This window comes from Ambystoma mexicanum, chromosome 3q, assembly GCF_040938575.1.
Source record: "Ambystoma mexicanum isolate Mex_15411 chromosome 3q, UKY_AmexF1_1, whole genome shotgun sequence".
Taxonomy (NCBI): domain Eukaryota; kingdom Metazoa; phylum Chordata; class Amphibia; order Caudata; family Ambystomatidae; genus Ambystoma; species Ambystoma mexicanum.
The window spans coordinates 761,009,924-761,029,287 of NC_090926.1; the positions used below are offsets into that span (position 1 = coordinate 761,009,924).

A 19,364-nucleotide genomic window follows, 5' to 3' on the forward strand; every position below is an offset into this window, starting at 1 on the left:
CTACAGTCCCATTACCAGCACTTGACACCTGATGTCTGCACTTACCCTTGCACTTGCCACCTGCTGGCTGTACCTTTACTTATTGTTTATTTTGTTTTTCTTCTTATCCCATGTACTGCACTGTCCTCTTCCCCTTTCCCCCTTGCACTTCTCCTCCCTGCACTTCCCATGCACTTGTGCGATCTGAATGTCACCTGGCCTAGTAGGATCATTGGTCGTCCTCCCTTTGTTCCCCTCCCTTGTTTCGTTGCTCCTTGAAACACTTGTGTATAGGCGTGTTATAAATGCCATATCATATCATATCATATGATGGATTATGAATGGGAACAATAGCTCTGCTAAAAAGTGCAAGGTCTTGACCAGTAACAACAATGAAACCCACATTTTCTGCTACAAGAAATCTGCTTAAATGATGTAGAGGGTAAGGTAAAAGCAGGATTGTGCAGCCAGACATTTGATAGTACAGCTTTAAGACTATTGAGAGCAAGAGCAGTTAACAGATGGGAACCTTATTTATTTGTATTTATTCACTTTTTACATTTGTAAAGCGACCAAGGGCATCGGGGCACTGTTGCAACCGATTACACTGAATTGAGTAATGAAATAGGCAGACTTGTATTTTTGTTTAGGCAAAGAGCCACGTTTTTAGTGCCTCGTTAACATGCTTCTACCAATGGTGATTCCAATATCAGATCATCTACGTAATGCACCAACACAGATGCACATCTCAACATGAAAGAATCTAAATCCCTCTTTAAAAACATACACAAGAGGGTTGAACACTCGACAAACCCTTGTGGAAACCTTGTGAAAGGATATTACACATTTGTATAAGTAAATGCAAACAAATATTGACTGTCAAGGTGTACAGGCACTAGGAAGAATGCCAAACATAGATCTTCCACTGTGAAATGGGTTGGTTCTGCAGATTATTTGTGTGATCCGGAACGAGGGGAAATGTGGTCATGCCGGTTGCATTCACAGAAGAGATCGTATACAAAACGTTAAGTCTCCTTACCAGGTTTTTTAACAGGCAGAATTGGGTGAGGGCAAGGGCTTCGGGTTAGTACAATGATCCCTTGCTGAAGCAGGGACTCACTGGTGGACCTTATGCCTTCTTTTGCTTCCCTGGAAATGAAGCATTGTGGGATAGAGAGAAGGGGCTTGTCTGGGTTTAGGGTAATATGCACAGGTTGTACTATCATTATTCATTCAAAGTCATTCGCATGAGAGGACCATAAATTCTGAGGAACTTGGTGCAACAATCACTGTTGCAAAGAGGGAGTGGCGTTCCACAGTCCGTCCAATGGGACAGATGGATATTGTAACACAGTTAAAACCCCCAGTTGCCGTTGTACAAAGACATCCAAATTGAGACAATCAGGTGAAGAGTAAACTGCGCAATATATTTTAAAGAGCAGATCTAATCCCAAATGGTCCACATAGGACGAAAGTCTTAACAGAAAAGAACAAATGATTTACCTCTCAGTAATGTTCTTTCTGATAGATGTTCCTGCCACAGATTCCTCATCTACGATATCAATATCCCAGTGCAGCTGTTCTCTGGAAACTTTTCCACTGCCGGGGGGTGCTGCACGGCTCTGTCCGATGCCACTAAGTGTCTGCACCGAAAACTACGTCATGCCCAGTATAAGTAGCAGCGCTGTGCCCCATGACCTCCGTCACTACCCTTTTTCCCCTAGCACTCTGATGCTGTGGGACTGTAGAACCGATTGTGTAGTAGATTCCCACAAGAGGGGAAGGTAGTGCGGGCGATGAGGAATCCTTGGCAGGAACATCCATTCGAAAGAACATTCCCGAGAGGTAAGTAATTTATTCTTCTAATGGATTCCTTCCTGCCATGGATATCTCATTTATGATAGACTCCCAAAGCAGTACGTAACCTTGAGGAGCGAGGAAAGCAAGGACACCACATAAACCAGAAAGCTCTGGAGGACTGGCCTACCAGCATCTTGGCCCGCAAAGGAATCCAAGCAGTAATGTTTAGCAAACATGTGCAGAGACACCCATGGTGCTGGCTGGGAAATGTCCAGGACAGCGACCTCCCTCTGTAGGGCAGAGTTGGCAGCCTCTGCTCTAGTACAATGAGCCCCAAGACCCTCAGTTACATCCTTCCCAGCCAGATCGTAGAATTCTGAGATTCAGAGAATGATCTACCTGGACGGGGTCTGTTTGGCCATAGCCCTGCCAGCACGAGCACCAGTGTAACCAACAAAAAGCTGGTCATCCTTCCCAGCTTCTCTAGTATGAGAGCCGTTGAACTTAAGGACCTATACTGGGTCCAATCGATGAAATCTTTCCTCTGCCTTGGAAGGTTGAGGTGGAGGGAAGAACACAGGAAGATGGATTTTCTGAGAGGGATGGACATCTGAGACCAGCTTCGGCTGAAGGGAGGGTGTCACTCTCAAATTCACCTTCTCTTTGGAAAAAAACAAATAGGGAGATAAAACAGAGAAAGCCTAGAGCTCACTCGCCCGTCTTGCGTAAGTGATGGCAACCAAGAAAATTACCTTCAGGGTGAGCAATCTAATGGAACAAGAATGAAGGGGCTCAAACGGAGTACCCATAAGAAATGTTAAAACAAAATTAAAATCCCACGCCGGAACCACAAACTCGCTGGGAGGAAACTGGTTACACAAACCCTGCAAAAACTGCATAACAGTGGGCATTGTGAAAAACAAGCCCTGTTCTCGGGACCTCCGGAACAGACAAATAGCATCGAGGTAACCCTTCACAGTGCCAATCTGAAGGCCCACTTGGGTCAGGGAAAGCAGAAAATCCAACACAGGGGAAAGAGGACAGGATAAAGGATTCAGGTCCTTCTCCCGGCACAAAATCGAAAATATATGACACCTGGAGGCATACATGGATTTCGTAGTGGGTCTCTGAGCTGAGAGGAGCACATCGAGGAAGTTGTCCAACGTATCCCTCTCCTTGTAGCTCAGCCTCTCAGTAGCCAAGCATGAAGGTTCAGGCTGCTGAGGTTCCGGTGGAGCACCCACCCCTCCGACCTGGAGAGCAAGTCCACTCTCCTCGGAAGGTGCCAGGGAGAGCAGATGGCCATGTTCAGCGACTGCTGATACCACTGTCCCCAGTCCCAGTCCGAGGCAATCAGGATCAGCGGGGTTCTGAATAGACATAGTCTCCAGAGGGCCAGTGGGAAGTCAGGGATCGGCAGGAACGCATAAAGGAGGTCTAAAATCCATTTGACTGTCAATGTGTTCCCCAAAGCTCCCTGACAAGGCAATTCCCTGGAGCAGAACAACTTGCATTTCCTGTTGACACTGGAAGCAAAGAGGTCCACTTAAGGAGTCCCGAAAAGAGAGGAGATCTCCTCCAGAACTCCCTGATAGAGCTCTCACTTGTGGGAGGCCGAGGTCTGTCTGCTCAATCCATCCGCTGTGATGTTCTCCCGCCCGGCCAGATGAGCCACTACCAGGGACTGTCCTCCAGAGATCAGAACCACAGTCTCATTGCTTCAATGCACAGAGGCAAGAACCCCACTCCACCTCATTTGTAGAGGTAGTGCATGGCCACTGAGTTGTCCATTAGGATCAGCACAGTCTTGTGTTTTACAGAGGGGAGTAAAGTGACCAGGACCAGCTTGATCGCTCTCAGCTCCAGCAAGTTGATGTGCTCCAGAGACTCTGCGGGAGACCACAGTCCACTCACCGTAAAATCTGACAAGTGAGCACCCCAACCGGTCAGAGATGCATCTGTGACCACTGTCACCTGGGGCCAAGGTTGCAGAAACAACATGCCTTTCAGCAAATTGTCTCGTCCAACCCCCCACGCTAGGTCCTGAGCCACCTGACTCGAGACCTCCAGAAGGTCCAACATGTGCCCATGGTATTGCGACCATTGGCAACGAAGAAGACACTGAAGTGATCTCATGCGCAGCCTGGCCTCTGGCACCACTAGAATGCAGGAGGCAGTAAGACCAGGAGGCACAGGAAGGCCATGGTTTGGATGTGTCTGTGATTGGAGTACAGTGACCATGTGGAAAATGTTTGCCACTCGACCCTCGGGCAGGAAAGCCCTGCCCAAGTGAGTGTCCAAGACTGCCTCGATAAGTCCGAGAGACTGGGCCGGCAGAACCAGAGACTTTTTGATGTTGAGGGAAAAGCCCAAACTGTGCAAGAGAGTGCATGTACGAAGTAGATGTTCGGACACTAGCTCTGGTGAGTGAGCTTGGCCAAGCCAGTGTCCAGAAAAACATGGATGCCCTCCCTCCTGAGTCGGGCCGCTACCACTGCCAGCAGCTTGGTGAAAACCCTGGGTGCTGACAAAAGACCGAAAAGCAGGACCTTGAATTGGTAATGTTGTTGGTCCACCATGATCCTGAGGTACTTCCTGTGCTTCAGATGAATCGACACATTAAATTAGGCATTCTGAAGATCCAGGGAAACCAACCAGTCCTGCAGATCTAGGGCTTGCAGGATCTGGGCTAGAGTTACCATCTTGAACTTATCCTTGTGAAGGAACAAGTTCAGTAGCCACAGCTCCAGAAGGGGGAGCAAGCTTCTGTCTTTCTTTGGCACCGAAAATAGGTGGAGTACCACCCCTTCCCTCATTCTGAACGTGAAACTAGTTTGATAACATTCTTCACCAGAAGTTGACATACCTCCTCCAGAAGGAGGGGGTCCAGAGAGAGAGGGGTGGCCAGTGGACCATGTGCTGGTGGGCATTGGAGAAAAGAAAGGCAATGTCCCCTTCCACTCCCTGCTGAACAAGGATAGCCTTTCCCCCACTGGTGACGGGTGCTGGTGCCTGTCAATGAGGTATGGTGCCCTGTGGAGCCGAGGGGACAGCGACTGCCGGAATACCTCTTTGCTGCAAACCTCTCCCTCTGCCTCTCGGGAAGCATCTGCCTTGACCCCTTCCCGGGGCCGTTGTCCACGGCCCATCAGTGCAAATGTGGTAACAGAGTGAAAACCCCTGCCCTGAAACAAGGATTGCGTGGTGGGCTGCTGGACTGCAAGTCCCAAGGATTTGGCAGTTGCCTTAGAGGACTGGACTTTCTGGAGGGCGTCATCAACCTTAGCTCCAAATAAGTTTGTCCGTCAAGAAACCTATCTTTCAGCATTGACTGGACGTCGGCCGCAAACCCGGACATCCTTAGCCAAGAATGGTACCTGACAACCATGCTAGTGGCCATAGACCAGCCCATGCAGTCGCTGTGTGTAGGCCAGATTGCAACATCTACAATACTGCCTCGTTGCCATCTGAGACCAGGGACAGAAACCCATCCCTCATCTTGCCCTATGGAATGTGCTCTGCCGCAAAACAAAAGAGGTGATGGCTGGACGGTTTAGAATTAATCTTGACCTCTGACATTGCTCTGGGCAACCCTCCAGACCATCGTTCTTCACCTGCTAAGCCATTACAAAAGGGTATCAGACTTGGTCCCACCCCAAAAGCGGCAGTCCAGCGCAAAGTGCTTGGTCACATCCCTTATGCATGAGACAGCCGACCAGAAGCCAAAGGAGAACTTCGCTATGGTACAAGATGCATTCACGGTTCACAGCTCTATACTGGCAAATGCAAACACCTTCTTGCCCCACCTGTCCACTCTTTTGCTTTCCCTGTCCTGTGGAAGGGACGGAAAGGTAGAGGTCTTCAGGCTCACCTTAGCTGCCTGTATTACCAGTCTTCTGGGTGATGCGTGGGCAGAGAAGAAAGCTGTGTCCGAAGGTGCAGGATGGTTCTTCCTCACAAGATCTCTGCCACTGGGGCAACAGAGGCAAGTTTTTCCCACACTTCCAACACTGGGGCCTCTACCACCACCTTGAAATGCAGCAGCGTCTCCTTCTTTGGCCCATTATCCAGAATGTCACAGAGCTGGTATTGCACTCTGGACCTGGACGACACCGTGAGACCCAAGGTATCAGCCACCTTTGCCATCAGGCGCTGAAATATGGCATGAGGTCTTCCTGGTGTTGGCACTGGAAGAATGTAGTAGTATCTTGCAGGGGTAAAATCGTGGCAAAAATGTCGCCTGTACAAAATATTGCGGCAACAATGCTGTTGTTTGACCAGTTAAAGATGTACCCCATTACACCATTTAAAGGGGAGCGGGAGTTGCGGCGGTGTCCCCCGCATCCTTTACATGGATTGTGGCAGCAAAACCACAGCCTTTTTGCCACGATATTTTCTGTCCACAGCCATTTTTGCCGTGATTTTAACACATGGACCCCTTGCAAGTCAACATAAAAGCACATCTGTGAAGTGGGACGTATTCCTGCAGAGCCTCGGAGCCGACAACATCAGAGATGATGCCGGCACCGGCGCCACGGTCGGAGCCAGCCAGAACCTAGCAGTTTTGCTCTCCACTTGGACCAGGCCCAAGCCCGTAGGCATGCAGGAGTGGTTGCCCGAAGGTACATTGCCGGTTGCAAAATCCACATTGGGATCCATTGGCCCTGTAGCCAAAGTCAATTGCGCCCCTGTCTGTGCCAAAGGTGCCAGGGCCAAAGCCGCCGGTGTCTTGGTGAAGATGTCATGCATCTTCAGGTCGATAACTTTCCCATTCTTCCTTTGTTGAGGATTGGGTTGGAAAGGACACCTGTGCCGACCGCTCAGGAGAACCCTTAGAGCAGTAGCTATTTTTCTTCAAGGAAGAAGAGTGCCAGTGGGAAGACTCGCTCGGAGAGCATGACCTCTTACAGTGTTTCTTCTTCTTCTTCTCCTTCTCCACACGCAGAGCTGTTTGATCTTCGAAACAACGGTCCGTACTGTGCTACGTCGACATCAAATGAGGAACCTTCCCTTTGTGGATGCAGGTGAACAATTTCACCGGGCCTTTGGGTGCATTGACTGACACAACCCGCAATCCTGGGTGTTGGGGTCTTTGCCCAGACAGTACAAGCAAATGCTGCACCGATCAGAGACAGACTTCTGCCTACCACAGTCCGTGCATTGCTTGAAACCGGAGGCCTTAGACGAAATCGGCATGATGAATCTTTAGAAAAGCTTGACGAGCGCATTCCCGATAAGTGAACAGAGTGGAGTGGAAAAAAGGAACTGAGGTCATGGGGCGCTGAGCCACCACTTATGCTGGCCCCAAAGTCATTTCCGGTATGGGTGAGTAGAGGCATTGGACGACCTGATGTGGAGCTGTGCGGAAAGGTTTCCAGAGAACAGCTGCGCTGGGATATGGATATCATTCATAGATGAGGAATCTGTGGCAGGAAGGAATTCATTAGAAGCACAAAGCTTAGAGATAGGACCTAGATTAACAGTCAAAGGCCATGAAACATTGTGGTGTATAGGTTGACCGCTGATAGCCACAACATGTATCACTTCACCTGAGCATGGAGCATGCAGAGATTCTGAAGATTTCAGCGTAGAGCACGAAGCTCCAGTGCACACTAGACAAGATACATGTTTACCATTAATAGAATATTCTACATAAGGAGCAGATGGATCAAGCGGAATTAGCAATGCAATTACTTTGCCTGTCCTATTGGGAAATAAGGGAAGCAGGGGGTGAAGGCAGAGAAAAAGACTGCAGAAAGGGTAGAGGAAAAGGATTGGGCTGTCTGTTGGGCTGGCCAGTTCGGATATTCCAATATCCAATGGTGGCACTCCTTACATTAATGTCACTAGTAATTGTATGGATTAGGGGCAGATTGTTGCATATTTAGGGATCTGCCAGGACTGGGACTGACAAATTTAACCCTACCTCTCTGCCCCTCTGCGCCCCACCTGCTCTGTGCCCTGCTGTCCCATGGGGGAATTGGAGTTGCTTAATCATGAAAAGTGCTTCTTTTTTTGTTGATATATTTATTTAATTTTTCATAAACATAACAAGAAGTTACAGAATAGTGTAAAACATGCATATATGAACAGTAAAGAAAATCATAACTGAAAATTCTTATGTGTTTGGAAATAGTCAACTAAGCAATACACGCCTATAGCCTGCTGATTTGAAAACTGAAGACAGCGTTCCAGGGCTATATGTGTTAGTGCCTTGACACCTGAAAATGTATCACATTTGCATGTCCTTGTTTTGCTTTAGAAAAAAAGTCAATTGTACAGGGGAACCATTTTTGTGGTTTTTTTGGTGTGTCTTTTTTCAGCAAAATGTATTCCTACAGGGGATTCAACGTTGGCTGTTCGTATATTAGATTTGTGTTCAGTCACCCTGATTTTGGCTTTCCTTGTTGTGAGTCTTACATAGCATAGCTCACAGGGATTCGTGTATTTTTAATTGCATTCTGATAACGATTCTGATACCTTTTTGATTAGTCTTCAAAGACTCGATTTCTCAGGCATCTGCATTGTGTATGATTTCGTAGCCCTCTGTTCAGCATTCACCACTTCTGAAGAGGGTTCCTCCGCAACAAACCTCAATTTACCACCATGCTTCTGTATGATTTCAAATATTTAGGATCCTTTCACACCCAAAGAGGTTCTTCCACAACAAATTTCTATCTACAGTCTTTGAAAGTTTATCTAGATCCCTAAATATGTAATGATTTGGAGTAACTCTTATGTGACCTGCTAGATAGTTGACTGCAGCTTCAAAACTATCTACTTTCACCAATGGGTTCTATCTGGCTAATCTTCTGAATTGCTGAACACTCTGACCAAAATGCTTACGGAAAAGTACTCCTATTTTGGCATTGTGGGTTAAGATTGGCATCAAAGTAATTTCAGATAGGTCCATTGTTGGCTTACACATTGTGAATTTTCCAAAACACTCTTTACAAGAGTCACCCTGTCCCCTGCCAAATTATTCTCTTGTTTGCAAATAAATACTCAAATCATAAGTCCATAAAAAAGAGATATTTATTAAGTGCAATATAAGATGCCGGGCTTGGGCTGTTGAAGTACAAGCGGCAACCAACATGTATGGAAACATTCTAATTGGGCGAGTGCGCGTGCACAAATACATTCTGGTTTTGTTTGTCTTCCTAAAAGGGGTTGAATTTGCTGGTGCTGTGGCAGTAACTAGTTTATGTGACAAAGAAGGAGGCTGCATTACCAGATAATTACACTTTCACAACCCCTCCCTCCGCCCATCAATGCGATCACTGCTGCACACAGCGCCTCCTGTTGCGGTGCGCCTAAGAATCTATGAGCCACAAAGACTCTAGCTCATCAAACTCATGAATTACTACACCATCGGAACTCATGACAACTAGAAGCAACAATACCATCACAATACAACTTGCAATGTCAAACAAACAAAGGATTATGTCCTTTATTGGTGGGATTTTATGTTTCATTTCATTTTGATTTACTAAAGTTGGGCTGTTATGAACACGTTTCAATAGTCCTGTATGTGGATCTGATCTTGCAGTGTGGCATTTTCTTCTCAATGTTTAATAGTAGAGAAGGGTATTACCTGTTGTTGCTGTGTGGCATTCCCAGTGTGATGCTGGGGTATGCATACCCATGATGTGCTCCCCATGCCATGCTGGGAATTATAGCCCCAAGCCCTATGGCTTTGTTTTGGCCAAGCATCATCAGCATTCAAGAAATGTGCCAAAACGCTTAGTTGCACCACCTTACAGAGTACTGCAGTAGATCCTAGGCACTTAGGTATTTGAATGTGCCAAAACGCTTAGTTGCACCACCTTACAGAGTACAGCAGTAGATCCTAGGCACTTAGGTATTTGAATGTGCCGAAACGCTTAGTTGCACCACCTTACAGAGTACTGCAGTAGATCCTAGGCACTTAGGTATTTGAATGTGCCAAAACGCTTAGTTGCACCACCTTACAGCGTATTGCAGTAGATCCTAGGCACTTAGGTATTTGACGAAGCTGGTTTGGTTTGTATAGCAAAGTAAAATGAGTGTCGATCAATGAGACCGCAACTCATGCGGGGAGGGGATAAGTAGCAATGAGGAGTTTGTGAGATACCAGGTGCTTCTAGTCCTGTCCAGTAAGCAGTAGCAATGGACCCCCAAGTAACACTGCATGTATGGTTATATTAAGGCTTAATATGATTATGCTAGTTTCAAACCTCCCCACCCCCTTCTGTTGTTTTGAGGCTCTGCAGTAAGCAGTCTCACAGAGGTGCCTCTTGGAGAGGGTTGGGAGGAAAATGCAATAAGCTAGTGAGTAGTCTGCAAGAGATGGTGGGGTTAATTGCTCGCCAAAAAACACCTGTCTTTACCCAAGACTGATAAAACCTGCTATAAAACCCTCTCTGTTAAAATATATTTACACATCTTTATATAAAAAACATACCTATATAACCTCCCCTCTCTTTTGTGCAATGTCAGTAGAGCGGGAGGTGGTAGCGAACACCCCTTTTTGGAAATAATGAGGGGAGATGCGGGACCGTGGCCATTGATCGGGAAGGTGCTACAGAACGGGCCTTTGGCAGGGCCAACACATCATGACAGATAGTTGACCCAATGGTCTGGGGGCAGAGTTATACGACAGGTGAAGATGCCTCCATTTTTCTAAAGTTACTTTCCTTACAAATGCTATTCTGCTCTGTGGTTCCTCTACCATTTCAGGGGTACCCATCCATCGTTAAATCTCCTACTTTGCATTGGTGCCATAACCCCCCTCTGTTGGTGCCTCGCATCAGCCCGCTGATGGCAAAGGCTGACGTCACATGAATGCCTGAGGTCCCCAGATCCTGTGCAGACAATGCTCATCGGTAAGTGTGTGGGGCAATCCTTGTGCACTCAGTGTATCCAGTAAGGGGTTACTGGGCAATGGGAAGGCAGTTGTCAGACCTCTTGTTATCATTGGAAACCCTAGACCAATCACACCACAGCGTTGGGCGCCCTCGATCAGCCATAACAAACTGTTGCTGAACACAATCTGCCTTATACGCCCACCTCTTTTTCATAGGTTGTGTTGCTGTGCAGTGATGCACAAAGGTCCTATTGCGGTTTTAGTCTGCAGTTATTTTTAACAAAAGAAATCAGCACCTTAACTTGGATTAAGCAGGTACAAAAAGGGACAAAATATCTACACTCTGCATAAAAGTAATACCCTTTATTCCTCCCTTCTCATGTATTCTACCCAACCTCCCTTTCTTGCTCCCGCTAAATTCATACAAAACCTGGAAACCCATATTTACAAACACAATTTCATTGTATTTTCTCAGTTTTCGAAGGACATCTTGGTGCCTGCTGGGACTGAAGACGTTGGCAGGGCTTGTGCGCTTGCTGACCATAATCCGTACTTACCGGTGTGGTATTAAAATAGAAATTGCGCAGGATGTGCTTGATATGGCCGTCTTTACTGATGTAATGTCGCACTTGATATCATTCAGGAAAACGTATGATTTGCCCCTACTGACATGATATCATTGAGATAACGATTAGAACGTGCATGCGACATTCTATATGCTAAATTGTTTGGACCTTTTTTGTCAGGCATGACATCCCACTGGCTGAGACTGATTTGTCCTTACTGACATGATGTCAAATTCAGACATTATTTATGTAGTGCTTGATTTGCTGATACTGACCTACAATGTCACAAAAGGCATCACGCAGTGTCAAACAGTGTCATTATTGAGGTCACACACACACTCACTCTGAGAGGCCCTTGGATTGAAACCAATCACATCACATCTTGCAAATTTGACTGTCCAGTAATAGATACTGCAAGGGAAAAGTAGACATACTTTGGTTGGCCCACACTGGTGTGATGCTGCAATTGAAAACTGTATGCAGACTTCCGAGCACAGCATCAGGGATGCCATTGACAGTGGAATGAAATGTTCTGAACCCCTGGAGCGCCCCTCGCATGGTCTTTGAGCATTCTCCCTTAAATGGTTCATCAGCTCCTCCCTTATGGTCCATGAGTCCCCCGCAACGCATTACGGTCCACGAGAACCCATCACATAGTCTATGAGGTGACTGCCCATGCGCTTCCAAATTCCCCCTCCCCCTTTGATAGTCTGAAAGGATCCTCTTGCGCAGTCTGTGAGGGCCCCCTTTGCATGGTCCATAAAGCCTCTGTGCTCCACTAAGCTTGGAAGAATTGGCGGTCGGTCTGCTTGGTGACGGTGCCGCTGGATACCATGGTTCTGGTTACCATCTGCTTGGTGATCGTGCCTCCGCTCTCCATCCTCTGTGTGGTGATCGACATGCCATCTGCAAGAGGATGGAGAAGAGTCATTTTTTAAAAATATACTTTATTTTCAGTAACCTAAAGACACTACTATAAAAATCAGTTGCATTGAATAACGTCCTAAATACATGTTTCCACTTGAACTATAGTACATCTATTAACATTGAGAGAGAAAAAGGGGAAGAAAAGAAAGGGAGAGTAGGGAAGGATAAGCGGTTTGTATTTGCACCATATATAACACTAAACTCGCTAAAGGACAAGGAGGGACATTGTGTGTGTGAACACAGCAGAACTCTGGAGCAAAAGCTACCATTAGGGCATTCATACAATCTTAAGATAAGCCTTAGTGGCTGCAACTTGACCTATCAGGAACCATGTCAGCAGGGCTAGAGATTGAGGATTGTGACAGGGAACAAAGCCCTTTTCCCTGGCCCAAAGTCTCAGCTGTGCTTGCAGTCTTATGGGAAATCGGCAAGATAACTCTACGTGCTCTATGACGCGGCTATCAGAATCATCTCTCAAGGGATGATCTAAAGAATGGCCACCATTCAAGGCTGAGAGTTATAAGTGGGAGAGTGTAGAAAAATGTACGCAATCATGGAAGCAAAAGGGATTAATCCTTGGTTCTGGGTTTGATACCTGTTCGGAATACATTGGCATTTGGTGTTCTTTTACGCCACAGATAAGACCAATTCTGGCATTTCCAACCTGTGAGAGATCTGAGGAACCTGGTGATTGTCCCATTTGTGGGCGTTTGTCACTATCACAACTGAGGGAATCTGCAAAGGAGTTGCCTGTCCCTGGCCGATGTTCTGCAAGCAAGATGTGGATATTGTTCTTATTACCGTAGGAGCACAGCTGCTTTGCCTCTCTTGACAACTGTAGTGGCCACCTTGATTCTGGACATAGAACACAGATGTTATTTTTTCTTTCTGGATCTTAAATGCTCTTTGTCCCATCCAGTTTCGAAAGAATTCACCACAAGCTGTATCCCCCTCAATTCTAAGATGGGTATGTATAACTCCTGTACTTGCTATGTCTAATAATCTTTAAGTTGCAACTTGTTCAAATGGGCGCCCCATGATGTTATGAACACGTATCCATGGATGATCAAGGGTGGTTGTTAATCCTGGAATGGAAGGCCTCTGCATGGTGTATTGGAAGTCCAGTTCTAGGGCTTTGTACTTCCCTTTCCCTGGCACTTGAACGGATGGCTTGTATAGATGTTCCTGAAGCAGAATAATGTTTTGTGTTATATGGGCTCAGCGAGATGCAAGGGGACATGCTGTCCATGAGTGGCAAGTATTCATGTAGCAAAACCTGTTAAGTGATGCTATCAGAGTTGTCTGCCTTTCGTCTGATAAGACTAATTAACAGGATTAATGCGTCTATGCCCCCTCCCGCGAACTTTGAATGCTGCGATGGTTGTAGAAATGTCTTGGCTTGGTTGGCCAAAAATCCAATAGACTGCAACAATGACAGAGTGGGCTGCAAGGGCTCACGTGTCTGTTTCTTGCTGGATGCTCTGATCAAGCAATCCTGGATGCAGAGATGAACACTGATGCTTTGATTGCGCAGATGGGCCATCAGTGATGCCAGACACCTTGTAAGTTGAGCGGAGGATGAAGAGCAGTGCCTTGGTTTGGCAGTGTTGTCGGCTGATTGTGAACTCTACAATGCACATGGGGCTGGAATCGATTAGAACGTGGAAGTATGCATCTTCTAATTCGACTGTTATCAGCAATTCTCATTTTTTGAGATATAGAGCAACTCTGTTAAGTGGGCATCCAAATAGACTGATTATTTCTGTATTTGTTTAGTTGACAAAGTTGTGCATAAGGCTCTGCTTCAAGCTCTTTTTCCTTGCTAGGAAGTAATGGGTCTAGTGCTCTTGTCCCTTTCCTTACTTGGTAAGTCTCCATTGCCTCTTTATTATATTGAATTCTTACCTGCTTTGCCAGGAAGTGGTAGTTGTTGTGATGATGCCTGGCTAGTGGAACCACTGGAAGTGATTTTACAAAGTCCAAGGTGTGGCCTGGACTAATAGTTTGGAGCACCCACTGGTCCTATGTAATCTGTTGCCATCTCTGAAGGTGGTGGCTGATTCGCTTCCCAATCAGAGAGCATACATTCAGGGACCAAGGAAGTGGGAAGTCATGTATGCTTCAGAATTTAGGGCTTCAACCCTATTCCAAACTCTTCCAGTGCCTTCCACCTCCTGCTCTCTGAGACGACGGCATCTGCTGGTTACTTGGGTGCGAGTATGACAATGATGTGGACTGCCTCCGGTATGGGTACACATCTCTGGAGATTCCAGAGCTTCTGTTCCATGACCTACATTCAGACAGTATTTGTTTGTTTGTTTGTTTATTTTATTTGTATAGCACTCCAAACCCAGAGGTAGAAGGCGGTTACATAAATGTGGAGTATCTTTGTGTTACATACTTAATACATACATCCATACTAGTGTTACATACATATATTGTATGAGGAATACAGTTTACAGTTATATGTTTAACAATATATAGTTGGCAATATACAATTTCAATATACAGTAATTTACAATACATGCAGCAGTTTACCAAATGGGGATGTGGGGTCAGGAGTAAGTCAGTGGTGCTATTCTTTGTTCAGGAGCCAGCTAATAACCTGCTTCCTAAAGATCTGGAAGGACTCGATAGTTTTGATGTTGAGTGGTAGGGTGTTTCAGAGTTGGGAGGCGAGTACTGTGAAGCTGGTCCCTCCGGCTCTTTTTAAGTGGAATCTGGGCACTGTCAAGCTTAGAGTGTTGGAGGATCTGGTGTTGTCTTGACTCTTTCTTATATCTTTTAGCGTCTCATGTAACTTTATGACAAAGAGGGAATCACTGTCATATGCCATGTTGAATACTCTGGATTTGCATTTCAGGTCAAAGTTTGTATCCTGCTTGACACTGCAGTAAAGTGTCATTAGCCAGTTGGCAGAAATCAGGGTTCACTATGCGAACCACTGGTTCAGATGTGTGGTTTAACCCCATCTTATTTTGCCTTACAATATTGCATGCTTCAGTCGGCTTGTCTTGTGGCAAGCATTGTAGAAGCTCATCTTGTACCACGCCACCTTATCACACCGGGCAGTTATTGTGAGGGCAGCAAGAATTCAGACACTAAGGGATGCTGCAGAAGTGACTTTCATATTGAAAGCTTCCAACCTCTGTCCCTCGTAGTCTCAAGAGGTGGTGATGCTGGGTTGGGCAAGGACTGCCACCACCGTTATGATAGAATGTGGACAAGGATCTCCCTCCAAATGGAGTGGAGCCATACACAGGACTTTGCATTTTTTGCCTGACCTCGCAATGAATGGTGTTACCAAAAGGCGTTATCAAGATTAGACTCCCATATGAGATCCAGTATTGGAATGACCATAATTACCCTGAGTTGATGCTCACATTGGTCATAAATGAAGCACTGCTTCGCTCCCTCATCAATTTGGATCAAAAAAGCTGACACTTTAAACTTCATTTGTTGTCATTTAATTGCCCTAAGGAGAGTGCTCATGTTTGGGGGTGACAACGTTTTTCCAGACACCCTCTTCAGTAACCGGGATTTCACCTTCTAAAGGTCATAAATGTCCTGCTGGGTGTTTTTCAGCTTGTCACGTGGGTAGTCCTCTTCCTCAGGTGAGGATGTGAGCCGCTTATGCAATGCCCATATTTCGGTGTCCTTGGCCAGATCTGTTTGGGGCTCCTGAGTGTAGAAGTCCCTGATTAGATGGAATTTCCCTAAAGAAGGTGTTGCTTCTTCTAGCTGGTACTCCGTCAGTCTTGCTCTATTTGGAACTTCATTGTGTACCAGTAGAGACTCAGCTATCTGCTAAGCCAGACTTCTATTGGATTAGAGCCTGGAATACTGAGGGTTTAGAAAAACATTGTAATGCACACTTGCCCATATTATGAATTTAGATGGAGGCAAGAGCCTACAATGGTTTAAACATGAAAACTCTATACTCACCAGTCTGGATACGATTCACCTATGGAACAACCCCCAAGATCTTCTGGCTCAAGGAAAAAACGGTCTCAAACCCATTGTAAAAATGAGAGCTCACTAGACTCTGGTTGCTGACGCTGCTAAACTGAAGTTGGGTCTGGATTATTTGGTATCTAGGATGGAGTCAGGCTTTAAAGACTATCTGGACATAATCTTTCCACCTTTTGAAAAGTCCTTATGACTCTCCCTCTAGCCTCCTTCATGTCATCATGGAGGAATTTTGACTCTGCTACATGCCCTCTATGTAAGTCCACCGAAGAAACCCTGTTGCACCTTTTGTTAATCTGTGGAAAAACCTCTCGTCTGAGACGCATGTATCTGAGGCCTATTTTAAAAGATGCTGGAATTCGTCTAGCAGTGCCTGCCATGCAGTATCTAAATCAGTGTTTGCGTCCTAACGTGACTTACGCGACAGCACGTTAAGTTTATAGGGTGTGGATACTGTGTAATAGGGCACCAAAAACAAAGCCCCAATAGCTTGGTGGCTACCGATTAAACTGGGTGTGATTTAGGTGTTACTTTTTATTGTTTTTATTCTACATGATAGTTTCTCAAATTAATGTTATTAACTGATGAATTTATTATATCTCTGGTTTTAAGAATTATATGTAATCCAGTTATTTTATATCTTTTTATATGTGCTTAAAGGTCAATACCAAATAAAAGTTGCTTGACTTACTGATTATAGGTAGTGGTAGCAAGATGTTAGTTTTCATTGAGGGATGACAGGCCAAATCTTAAGGAGCCGACCAGGATCTTGTAGGTTGTGCCAGGAGAGGCTCCCCAGCATTAATCCTATATTCTCCAATGTCCTGGTGGGCGGGCACTACTAGACATTGCTTCCTAGGTTGGAATGGCAGGCATAAGGTTCATGTCTTTCAACTTTTTTACCAATTTACAATTTTCTCTGGAAGTAGTGCATTAGTTCTGATGGTAAAGCCCACGTTACCTCGCCTCATCCAAATCCAGATGTGTAACAGGCTGGCGCCCTCAACGCTCAAGTAGCTCTGCTTCCATAGAGGACTAGCGCTTAAAGTCAGAAGTCTTTTCAAATGTGTTTAATTGGCGACAAAGGAACAGACCAAAGTAAGGTCTCTATGTTTGCCTCCAAAATCTGGAGCATTGTGGACGGAGCTGTCGATGGACGGATCATGTACAACGCACAACCTAGTATGTAGGTTGATAATTGGGCTCCTCTTCGTTGCTACACTGACAAGGCAACAACATTCTTGGCCGTTGATGGGATTCTCGTTGATGAGGTGGACAGTTTTACAAACGGCAGGCAAGCAGTCGTCGGTGAGGCAGACTTTGCCGTGGACGGGGTGGTATCTGTTTTTGTAGGCAAAGATGGCGAGGTTGTCCCGGACCACCATCGATGGAGCACTCCTGGAATGAGTAGCTTCCACAAACTTTCCTACAGCACTCGTACACGGATGTTATACATTTATCCATGTGGAAACAATTGACAAGGAAGATGACAAAGTTGGTTCTTCGGCCTATTGTGATGCAGGCTTAGTCTTGTAGATCTTAATGACCATGCAAGAGCTTGTAAATGTAGTTTTAGAGGAGATTGGGAGCTCTGCTTATGAGGTGCAGACAGGATCATTTTTGACCCTCTTTTCCCCATGGGCCTGGAAGTCGGAGTGAGCACTCCTCTTCAAATATGTGTTTAGCTAAGAATTCTCCCCTTCCAAGAGACCTGTAGCTTGACTCATCACCTGGCGAGGCAATAACCCCTTCATCTTCAAATAAGAGTTGGCAGATACACCTATCTTCAAGTGTATTTTGAGGGACTGTCCTGCAAATGTCACAGCCCTCTGGCTTGCGGTGGTGTGCTGATAGTAAATGAACTCCCTGCGGGGGTCCTTGAGAAGGATATTTCTTCTCCCAGAGCTTGAGTAGTCCTTTATGGTGGCTTAGCTCTGGGAATGTCTTTCTCTGTTTTACGTTCAGTCATAATAGAAAGGGTTGAGGCTTGAACTTAAAATAAGTTCTGTAGCGTGCCAGACATACAGACATACAGAAACCCAGAAGTGTGGTCCAGAGCAGATGCCGTTTTTAAACAAGTTTGTAAACAAAGAGGCTTTGGAAAAGGTGATTATGAGAAATCACAGGACAGCAGGTAGAGGACTCCCATGCCCATAATATGCAGTAAGAATCTGAAGAAGACCGCAGGAGGTTTGGGGGGGTTGGGTTTTTGTTGAAGTTGTTAAATTCAAATACTGCTAATAAAAATTTATTGGAAAAAAAAGGATCTGAAGAAGGTTTCTAGGGTTTGGGCATAACTCCATCTACCTCATTGGTCATGGAGGAAATTACCAAAAACGAAGTGGATGGGCTACTCATTTGAGTTTATCTTGTACTACTGCTGTTCTTGGTAAGGAGTTTTTCCACAAGCCCGCTGTTGAGGGCACCGCTGGATGCGCAACCTTTATTGTTCGGCTGGAGTTCTATTACGGTAATCCTGGCTCTCACACCAGTACTGTGACTGAGTAGTTAAAACTACATTCTGTGGAGTGGGAGGGATGGCAGTAATGTGCAGCACACGCAACATGCAAACCCAAGGCTTTTGTAGATGCATTAAAAAAAACTTCTCCGGAGCACATCGCTCAGTATAATATCTGTCGAGTGCACAAATCGCCCAAAGTACTGGATCCTCTTGTCATTTAAACACGGCCATTTTAAAATTAAATGATTTATAGACTCGCTGTCCAACTGACAGAATCTACAATAACGCATGCCCACAGTTTCCTTATTCCACAAAGATTGACTCTTGTTTTTAAAAGATTAAAGTGAAATTGCATATACCCAGATGGGGCTGAAGGCAAAGGGAGTCACAGCAGCTATAACAGCACTGTCCCCAGCAGCTTCTGATCAAAAGACAATCCATCCAAGCGTTTACATTTAAGAAGAATGCCAGGAGCATCACACCAATCTTGCAAAAAACCTTTTTTTTTTTAATAATGGCAAGTCGTCCAGACCTTCTACAAGTTTTATTCCCCAAAGAGCCAGCTTAGAGTAACAGACCTCAACCTAAGAATTTTGCAGGCCCCGCACCTCAGTGCGAGAACAGCAAACAGAGAATTTTATGGGGGCGCCATGAACTTATTGCAAAGGAGTTTTCATTGCCATAAAAGCCTGACGTTCAAAGAAACAAGGCCTTGTTAAAATCTAAGCGCCACCACAGGCTTTTTGGTAAAGAAAGTGCATACATTCCCTCAATGGCAGTAGGATCCAATTGATACAGAAACTGATATGTCTCTAAA

General features: G+C 45.6%; 1 protein-coding gene across 5 annotated transcripts in view; it reads right to left on the reverse strand.

Moving 5' to 3' along the window:
• Nucleotides 1–8,796: 8,796 nt before the first annotated feature.
• Nucleotides 8,797–19,364, reverse strand: part of ITGB4 (integrin subunit beta 4) — a 436,088-nt gene continuing 425,520 nt past the window's right edge. For all 5 annotated transcript variants that reach the window (XM_069654756.1, XM_069654757.1, XM_069654755.1 and 2 more), the window contains one exon: nucleotides 8,797–12,096. In XM_069654756.1, coding sequence (XP_069510857.1) covers nucleotides 11,969–12,096 — 128 coding nt within the window. In that variant the 3' untranslated portion in view covers nucleotides 8,797–11,968. The remainder of the gene's footprint in view (nucleotides 12,097–19,364) is intronic.